Source organism: Amia ocellicauda, chromosome 15, assembly GCF_036373705.1.
Source record: "Amia ocellicauda isolate fAmiCal2 chromosome 15, fAmiCal2.hap1, whole genome shotgun sequence".
NCBI classification, from domain to species: Eukaryota; Metazoa; Chordata; class Actinopteri; order Amiiformes; family Amiidae; genus Amia; species Amia ocellicauda.
The window spans coordinates 5141629-5151721 of record NC_089864.1 but is presented as its reverse complement, the minus strand read 5'-3'; the positions used below and the strand labels follow the sequence as shown (position 1 = coordinate 5151721).

The window sequence follows — 10093 nt, the reverse complement described above, 5'->3', positions numbered from 1 at the left end:
GTGATGACTCCGTGTCTGGGGCCCCTGCTGACCAATGGGAAGCAGAGGAAACGGCAGGAGGGCGGGCTCAGACCAACTGGCTCCGCCCATTCTTCCAGGTGCTCTTTCCACAAACCATAAACCATTATTATTGATAAAGACTGGGCAAGCATCAGACTGTGGGCAGTTGGACTGCTGGTGTTCCTGTGAAACCTGTCATTTTGAGATCATTTGGAAGAACATGTTTGGAGGAAAAAACTTTTATGTAGTGGATACAATATAAGGTAACATACAACCACCTTGACCACTCGTACCAAAATAAGGAGGCTTTTTCTACACATTTTCAGTACTTCAGTACTGTATACGGGATTGCACAGGTTGCTGAGAATCTTACAGGTCTTTTTTGTTTGTGTTTTTTTTTTGACGAAGAAGACTTTTCTTTTAAAATGAACTGCTCGCGTTCTGCAGCCTTGAGAAATATAAATAAATCAATACCCAGTTTCTCAGTGTTGAGAATCCTCTGCCACCCTCCGGTATGCACCGTGGGGGAAAGAGCAGCCCCAGATCTTTCATTCAAACTCAGAGGACTTGGAAACACTCAAGTGTCTAATGCAATCCCCTGCTTACATGCGGAAACCTACTTCCTCAACGACACAGGTGAAGCTCAGAGCGAAAGCAAGGCCTCTCGGCAGATGGAACTTGCTCATTTTGATAGTGGCTTATTGATCGGACCAACGCGGAGCTGCCGCTCGAAGACCCCGATTTATTGGCAGCTACGACCGCGCTTGGTAATTTGAGTCTGTGTGAAGGAGCACCTCATCCTCTGTGCTGAAGCTGCTAGCATGTAATTGGTGATGCCCTCTAGCTTTCAGTCTTTTTACTGAACCAGAACCCTCAGCCGCGGTGGCCTTCAGAAACCTCCCTCGATGTCTGGGAGAATTCTAAGCGATTTATTTTCTGGGTTTTTTTTCCCACTCTAGGGATCAGGTTCCCTTTGACGGTCTCGTACACTCAAGAGCCATGACATGCATTTTAATCAGTCCATTCAAGAGTCTCTCCTTTCCTCAGTCAGAATCACCAGTTCAGTCTCACATAGGTACTTTCTAAATGGTTCCCGGCACACATTGAAGCTGAGGATTTCACCCTGACACTTGGCAAGACTGGCTGTTCCAGGGATTTATTTAAATGTCCAGAAAGTGGTCTGTCTTTTTTGTGTTATTGTCGTTGTTGTGAATATTTCCCTCGGCAACAGTGACATGCAACGAATTCGAAATGGAGACATGCAAGACCACTGTAAGAATGGTCCTCCACATATTCTGTACACAAGAAGGATGTCTGTCTCACAGTTTCTCCACAATGGTCAGCACTCAGCACATATTTTTATGATCCTCTCGTTCAGAAAAATGGCCAAACCAAAACTGTGCATTGCTGAAATAATGCATGCACTTTTAAAGGCAGGTTAAGACCATACTTTTCCTCGATAATTTGCAATTCAGGTGTCATTGTGCTCTTCATAGATACACTTCAGTTCTTGCATTCATCTTATACTTTAATGAGCAACAGATAGAACCAGATTATACATGTGCCTATCCATGTTTTAATCCCTGTTTTAACAATTTAAGGGGTTTAGCAAAAAACTCAAATTTGACTGGCACATCACAACAGATTAACAATTACAGGGAGAATATAAATCTATTTGTTGGACGGGTTAGGGAAAGCCTGTTGCCAGTGTTATGTTACCGTGAAGTTGAGAGCGACTGGCCGCGTAAATATTGTAATGGAGAAAACCCTTCAGAAACCACCTTCTGTGATGTTTCCCTCTTCAGAGCATCATTACCTGAGAAATACGGCACCTTCTGCCTCTTCAGCTGAAGTGTGTCTGTGGTATTGTGTGAGGGAACAAGCCTACAGATCGGCAAACAGCATCCTTGACAATCACGCGCTGCACACACATTGCACATGACAGTGGGTTAATTAAAATACACTGCCACGCTTGCCCTTGCACATAGGATTTCTCCAAACCTTCCGCAGGTCAGAGCTGTTGATGTGTTGAAAGTGTTTTTAATTGCTGACACAATGTCAATATGCATAAATTCCACCATGACATTGGACTACATCTTCCATTAAAAAAGGTGGAGAAATTAAGATGTCCTATATGTAATTTCCACATTAATAAAGCCAAATGGGATTTGATTGCCATTAATTCCCCAAAGAAGCGTTTCCTTTTTCTGCCAGGAGGTGTGCTACATCAATTACATCAGTAAATAGATGTGTTCCCAAAGGAGGCCGCATGTGACCTTGTATTGATTGTGACTGCAGCGGTCCACAAGTTTAATTTCATAATGGATATGGGGAAATGGCCATCATGCTTTCTCGAGACGCGCCGATGGCGTTTGAGATGAAGCTCACCTTTCTCTTGCCCCTTTTACCGGAATATCTCCACTGTCCTGCAAACATCCTGAAGCTTTGACCTGTAATGCCGGGGCTTTTTCATACAGCCTTGATGAGAACTCACACTAATGGATGAACCGAAAAACATGGCCACAAAAAATATAAATTAAATTCAGCTAGGTGACCGTGCATTAAGTGGGCATGCTACAATGACCACTACATCTCTGATTACCTTGAACGCCTCCCCACTATTTTCAGTCATGAATAATTCAGCGTCGTAGAGGACACACTATTAACAATACATATGGACAACATGGTGAATCTGAAATACACTTAAAGCCCTTTTAATGAAAAGGAGGAGTCAGTGTTATCTTACTTGGAGGTGTCCATTAATATAAACACCAGATATTGTGTAAACAATACAGGAATGATTTTAGTTCATAAATAAAGAATGGCAAAGCCCATTATAACAATTCAAATATATGTTAGACTACAGGCTTTGAAAAAATGCAAACAGTATAAAGAAACAAGGAGTGAGATGAAAATACCGCAAAGCCAACTGAGGTGGCACTACTCTTGTGAACCCTAATGCGTTTTGTAAGCTGAGGCTCACACAACTGTAACACAAGTCTCTCATCAAGTGTGCCAGCAGGATAGATACCACATTCTCCCGTCCATTTCTTGATCTCCTCCCTCATCCCTTCCCCCGCCCCTGCCTGCTCGATGACCTCTTGGCAGGGCTCCCTGGGGGGGACTCTGACCAGTTTGCCGTCCCCCCGCCAGGAGAGAATGAGACACAAGATGCCCCTCTGCATGCTACTGTGCTTCTGTACACATCTGAATGGGCCCCACAAACACTTTGATGCCGATCTCTGCTCAGTGACCCGGCGCCGAACCCCTCGATGCTGCCGACTGGCTGCCGAGAGTGGAAAGGTGGTTTTCTGGACACTCTGAGTTCGATCGCAAGCAATTATTCTTAAAGGTTTCTCTTTGGTTTTTTCAATGATAAAAAGAAGCAGCAGGATCCCCCCACAGGAGAGCAGGATAAATTAGAATATTATCTGATACACCACAAGTGGCTTTTTTTTTCCCTTTTCTGAGCTAGCAGCAGGAGTCCCTGCCCTGCCGAGCTGCACGTCCTAGTAGGGAAATTAACAGACTACAGCATCTTTGACATTCCCGCAGGTTAGAAAGAAACCATACTCATATATATACATGCATAGGTGGATTCAAATGATTGTTTCACAACAGGGGACAGTATGCTCCTTATATGTAGACTATAAGGGAATTTATGGACACTGAGAACAGACATAAAAGCATCATTAACTTTCGGTTCAAGACCGGATCTCTGAAAAACTATGCTGGCAAACTTCAAAAAGTGATGCGAATCAAATTGAACTCAAATGAAATGTACACGTATTTCTTTCCTATCCCATTTTTATCTCACTGTCATCTTGCAAGTGGAGCAACACTGTAATCTTGGGGTATTGATCCATGTTGGGAATAGCTGTATTTCAGAATCATTACAAATCACAAAATGAAAGCAAATTCAGGTGCCAATAAATGACTATGCCATCTCACACACACATGCACACACTGCTTCTGTCACATACCATTAATCACTTTAATGACATCCTTCGAGAGGTTTTACTCCATCTCATTCAAAGTCATCAAAGTCTTTTTTCTTTCTTTCTGATCCAAATCAATAAGTGGTAGTCACTTTATTATAAGACTGTGTAGGGTCACTTCTCAGGGGCTGATCTGCACTGAATGTTTCTATCTTGTGATCATTGGGCATGCAAGGCTGTTATCTGGCAAGCTGTCCCACCATTTCATGCAAACAGCAGCTTCATGGCTATTTAAAAAAGAAAAGAGCTTTCCTAATTACAAGATCCCGGTTTTAGTTATTTCAAAGCAGGGGCAAAACATTTCCTTGTTGGCAGGTTTTCTAACAGGACAGTGATGAAATACCCTACTGGCCACACAAGAGGTTCTGTTATAATTCTACCTGAGATTTAAAACAAGCTACATTTGGACCATCATGCTAGTCTGGTGTCTACGAACTACCAATAATCTCACCAGGACTTTGTTTCTGATCCTCGCAGATCTCTAGATGAATGGACCCCTGTTAGAGTGCTTTCCCCAGTTCCTCGTGTCATGGACTGATTTTTGTTTTGTTTTTTGCTCCCAAATACCTCTCAGAATTTCAGAGACCTTAACCAAGTCCCCACGTAAATCATCCCTGTTTCCAGACTAAAAAGATTCGGTTGCCTTGAAATCTGTACAACATTCCCTCCAGACGTGGATATTGTCTGATGTGCTCTTGTTTCAGCTGCCCTCACAGGCTATTCTTCATACAAAATGTTTCAGGTTTATTGAACAAGCTGCCTGCTTACATTGTGGATTCTGAGTCACTGTACGCCAAGAGTGAGCTTGTTATTGGGTCACTGAGCTACAAGCAACAGGAAGGGCAAAAACGTCTTCCTTTCATCTGTAACCTCTCGTAAGTTCTTTAAAAACTAGTTTGATCAATCCTAATAAAGCACAGCACTCTTGACTGAATGGAAAGTGCTTCACAGTCCCAGCTGCCCATGTACCCTGACTGTGACTCCATCCGCAACGTAACAGGGAGAGAGGGAAGCTGCCCCTTCTATGAAGAGCAACAATTTGTGTTGATGACACCACCTAGGAGGTCCCAGGCCTCCCAAGACAGGGATGCAACCCGTCATAATTCAGCAGCAAGATCATTTCAGCACAGGTGTGTTTGATCTGCAGCAGAACCACAGGAGAGCTGTATTCATCAGCACGGCAAGCACAGGACATAAAACACTGCTTTATCTTCCCCTGAAGGTCTTCCAGCTGAGTTCCAACTCCGGAGCTCCAACAACAAGGATGCGACTTCAGCTCAACCCTTAAAGCTAAAGGAACGCACAAAAATAAAGGCTGCCTCTCTTTGCACACCCCAGTTTATAACTTTTCTCATGAATGATCGACAGACATGTGACAGTTTTTATAGCTACCGTTACGGACTTCCATGAAAACATGTGAAAAACAGACTTCGCATCTCTGCGATTAAACGCTAAACACCCTCAAGCAGGTGGGTGATAATTGCAGAATCAGCAACTCCTGATACTTTACCTCTAGCAATTTATAGCAGCAGTCTAATTATAAATATCTGCTTTCATGACCTCCCCGTTCATAAAAGATGTATGACTTCACAAAAAAGAGAGATGGGCCGATTAAAGATTACAAATATGCCGGCTCATTACTGCTTTATAAATTACTCTTTCATTTCTGAAGTTGGCGAGCGTACCTTCCTGACTGCAAGCTACGATCCCAGTTTGGTTCATTATTTCTCCTCTCTTCCATACAATGAAGTCTTTCATGGGGACGATTAAACTTGCACTTGGTGTCTTAAAAGGTTTCAAACATATGTAGAGCTTGTGTTACAGGCAAGCGCAACACAAATGTAAGTGCATCTGTTTGTTAAATATGCTGAAACTTTTAATTGTTGTTTTTGATGTGTAATGAAGTGTGTAATCTAATGTCAACTGGGTAGAAACGTGTTCACCACAATTAAGATCCCCATCTCTCCAGATGAAGACACTTTTTGATTTGACTGTAAACTTTTCAGATCTTAAGGACACCAAATAATTAGCCAAACGATGACAGTGTCCTTATCTACAGCATGAAACCAACCTCTTCTGGAAACACATTATAGTATCCATCTTGTCTGTTTTTTTATTTATTCTTCCATCAAAAACAAATACCATACTCATTTTCTTGCTTGTGTGGTTGGCTGGGTTTCTGTATTAATTCCCAATCTCCTACTACAGCACATTGAGCACAAGGGAAAGCAGAGATCCTAAACCAAGTCTTTAACGGTGGAAGCAGGTTATGAGATGAAGAGTGTCAGTGTCTTCACAGCCAATAAACTGGACGAGCTCTTCACCTCCAGCGAGGTTTTATCTCCAAGTCTTTAACGATTACAGCGTTAGCCGTTCAAACGCCTGTGCGGCTCCACTGGAACTTGCCTCAATTACCTCCATGAGCACCCGAAAATAACCGGAGTTTACACCGAATCAATAACGAAAGGCCTGGAAGCCCTCCGTTTGTTTATCTGACTCTCCACCTAAACACTGTGGATAGATTCAGACCCCTGAGAACAACTGATGCGCATTCAGTAATTCCTCAGTACATAAAGCCAAGTTCTTTCACCACCCCTCCTCCCCCAAAGGCAACAATGCAGGAAATTCCCTTTGAAAATCGCATCCGATTGTAGCTCCAGTACAGCAAAGGAGGATTCGGCACCCATGCCTGCGAGCTGCACGTTTCTGTCAGGGGTTGTGTCCGGGAGGATCTTGTGCGGGGGTTGACTGAAAAGACATAAAGACATCTCTGGTGATCACCGGGCGTGTCAGCCGCTTGCTGGTGCAGCCAGGCTGTTCTCTTTGGAGGAGAAACCGACACGAATCCATTTGTTCAAAGAAAAACACTCGCCAGAATGGATTCATTTCCATTTACCTTCTTTGAGGACATTGAAGAGGCCTTTCAGATTACGTAAAAATACTTAAAACAGTCTCACAGAGGCAAGGTAGAGCATTGTGTTGATCCACTGTGACATTGGAGTCTTCCAGTTCTGAAGGCTTTGGATAACCGGTGATTTTAGCGTGACAGACCACCCCCTCACACTAGGTAACCATCCCGATCCCCCAGATGGTGGTCCGTTTGGGACAGAGTGCACCAACTACAGGGACGTAAAATGATATGCCAGCGACAGACAATGGACCTTCTGTGTAGCAGCCGATTGTGGTACCAGTGCCACACAGTCCCATATACTGGTCTGGAAAAGCCACCATGAAGGAGCATCTCACGGGAAGCAGGGAAACATGTAACTGTAACCCCCACAACACTCTCTCTGAATAAATCTTCAATATGTAGTTATTACTTATTCATCGATTTATCTATTTTTCGATACATTTCAAACAGTTCTAGCACAGCCAGCCATTAGCAATGATAGGTCTGTGGATCTCAAAGGACTGAATCGGTATGTTAAGATAAAGGAAAATGTATACATCCTTAAGTCATTCATTACCTATTTAGCAATGTAATTAGACACCCTTGGCTTCACAGTCAACAGTAAGGGTAAGCTAGTTAACCTGCATATGTAGGTAAATGGACTGGAAAATGCAAATTCCAGAGCCCGGGGCACGATGCATACATTTATAAATATTGTGGATTATTTTCTTATTATGTTATTTTGTAGAGGGTTTACAAGGTCTTTCTGATAAGCATGTATCCCACACAATATAATAATCTTCTGTTCAAAATTACTTTCACTGTATTTACAGCTTAACAATGTTTTTAAAAATAAACTGCATGATTTTCTTTATTATTATGAAATTGAATTTTCTGAACAACTCCAGTTGAACTGAATTTAAATGCAAGACGGTGTTGGATTTATTCAACTTTTTTCTGTTTGTTTGATTGCTAACAGTGGTCAAATGTCAAGTATATTTACCAAAAACAGCTCAAGACCTTTCCTGTGATTCACTGAATATACGTGGCTTAAGTCAAACTAATGATCTGCAGTATCATGTGTGGTGAGTCTTCTTCATTCCCTCTAATTTGAGCTGTAAAATGCTAAAGCCTCCACATCCTAAACCACCACTAAAGAGACACCCACTCCGCCGATGCAAGGAAAAGCATCCACACATCTCTAGTCACTATTATACTGATCATATAGTGACAATCGAATCAATCAATCTAATCGATCGTTATTTCACTGAACGCTATGATTTATCTACAATTATTGACTTTAAAACAGTATTGTTACATTCATATGCATGCCTTATCCAAGGAACCGAAAAGCAAATTAAATGTAATCTAAATATAATTTCCCCTCAAAATATTTTTGGGTTTTGGTTCTTGTTCCAATGCAGCAAAAATACAATTTTCCCCTCACTGTCAGTTTCACACATCCAGAGTCCCTGAACAAGACACAGACAGCCAAACCCAACAGAAGCAGACTATGCCTCCAACGTTGTCAGCTTGTGTTGTAATCTGCCTGACTCGAGATGTGTTCAATTCACAGTCCAGCAGGTGGCAGGTACCACAAAATTGGTCCCCGGGACACGACTGCCACCGCAATCCGCAGCCTCGGCTTGGGGACAATGTGTTTATCATCAGATTGACAGCATATTAATTGGTAGTCAGAATCCCAACTTATCGGTTTCAATGATATCTGCGCAAAAGCTTAAATGGAACATTTGAAATCCGTAGTGTCAGAGGAGAGATGCCATTTCCTCTAATATCCGCTGACAACCGCGGCGAAATGGCACAGTTAATTTTAGAACAATCTCATTTTAACAAAAGCTTGCCCACTGGGTTTGACGCGGCATGAATAACCAATAATGAAGCCCTGCAAGCATCTCTCTCTACCAAACTGCACCCCCCGCCTTTTTTTAAAGCTCATGTACCCGTAGTAATGGAACTAAGCTCATTTTCCACACCCCGTGCACCCAACATCAAAAGGCAGAGAGAAATCATAACATAAAAATTACTTCTTACCTTAAAAAGTCTCAATATGTTAGCAACCATGATCGACACGGAACTGGCGGCCGCCCCTATTACTCCTATGATCTTGTCGGGTTTGGCAAAGATGGGCGGGTCCCCATTGGCACACCTGACGTCAGACGCGTCCTTCTCGATCAGCGCCTGCACGAAGGTCAGCGACTGCTCCAGGGCGTAGGTGTCCCGGGAGCAGGTGTCCAGGATGCGGACACCCAGGGTCACATTGGGGAGGAGGTCCGGGTCCTTGTTGATCTGGTCAATGGCGTACAGCATGGCCTCCAGTCGGTGGATGCCCTTCTCCTTCTTTAACTCCCCACACGCTATCCCACGCTCTCCCCGGGAGTGCACGGGGAACAGTCCTCCGAGGATGATATCACCTTCCAGGCGGATGGAGTGGGCGTGCTCCTGCGCCTCCGTCTTCTGCATGGAGGTCAACAGCCAGCAGCACTTGGCCGTGAGCAGGAAGAAGCAGTGGCAGGAAACAGAGCGCCTCTTGTCCCCGGCCATGTTTGTGGAAAGTGGAGCTCGGCTCGCAACGGTGAAGGTTCTCGCGGTTAGAGTATGTGACGGACCATCTGTGGGTGCGCAGCATGAACACGATCATCAGAACCCCCGCCCCCAGCCACCCGCCTGCCCCAGCTCGCGATCAGTGCGGGGCCATGGAGCCGCGGTGGGAAGCGGTGCCGTGCGCGGGAGGACGAGGAGCGTCAGTTGCCATCACATCTCTGCCGCATGGGCTGGGCATCTCAGGGACAACTGGGGGAAGGTTCCGGTGGTGCCGAGGGGCCCGCGAAGAGCCAGGCAGGAGAGACCGCCGGACCTTGCAATAAGGGATCCGCGGTTAATAGTGCTGGATCTTGCACGTCTGAGACAGCCCTGCAGGGGACACAGTGGAGAAAATACTGTTTCAATAGCAGCCGTTTTACAGCTTTCAGGGTATCACCTGTAGTGTTCTGTCACAAAGATATAAGTACAGATGGAAATATAGATACAGATATAAGCATCCAACCACACTGTCACACACATGCAATAAACATCTTAGAGAGTAGGCCCGAATATTGATAAATCCATTGTGACAAAGGGCATTTTAAAAACCATTGATAATTACCATGCTCAAAACATACACTGGATCTATTTAAATGTATTTTAC

At 44.0% G+C, this 10093-nt stretch overlaps 1 protein-coding gene across 1 annotated transcript; it reads right to left on the bottom strand.

Moving 5' to 3' along the window:
* Positions 1-6707: 6707 nt before the first annotated feature.
* Positions 6708-9814, bottom strand: LOC136711061 (metabotropic glutamate receptor 8-like). The gene is made up of 2 exons (XM_066687033.1): positions 8941-9814; positions 6708-6746 (listed from the first exon to the last, which is right to left on the bottom strand). The coding sequence occupies exons 1-2, from the start codon at positions 9448-9450 to the stop codon at positions 6708-6710; spliced, it is 549 nt and encodes a 182-aa protein (XP_066543130.1). The 5' UTR covers positions 9451-9814.
* Positions 9815-10093: the final 279 nt, after the last annotated feature.

Coding starts and splice junctions, on each gene's coding strand:
- LOC136711061 (XM_066687033.1), bottom strand. CDS start 9,450: ATGGCCGGGGACAAGAGGCGCTCTGTTTCCTGCCACTGCTTCTTCCTG. Junction 6,747..8,940: donor ACATATTGAGACTTTTTAAG/GTAAGAAGTAAT, acceptor ATGTCTTTTCAG/TCAACCCCCGCACAAGATCC.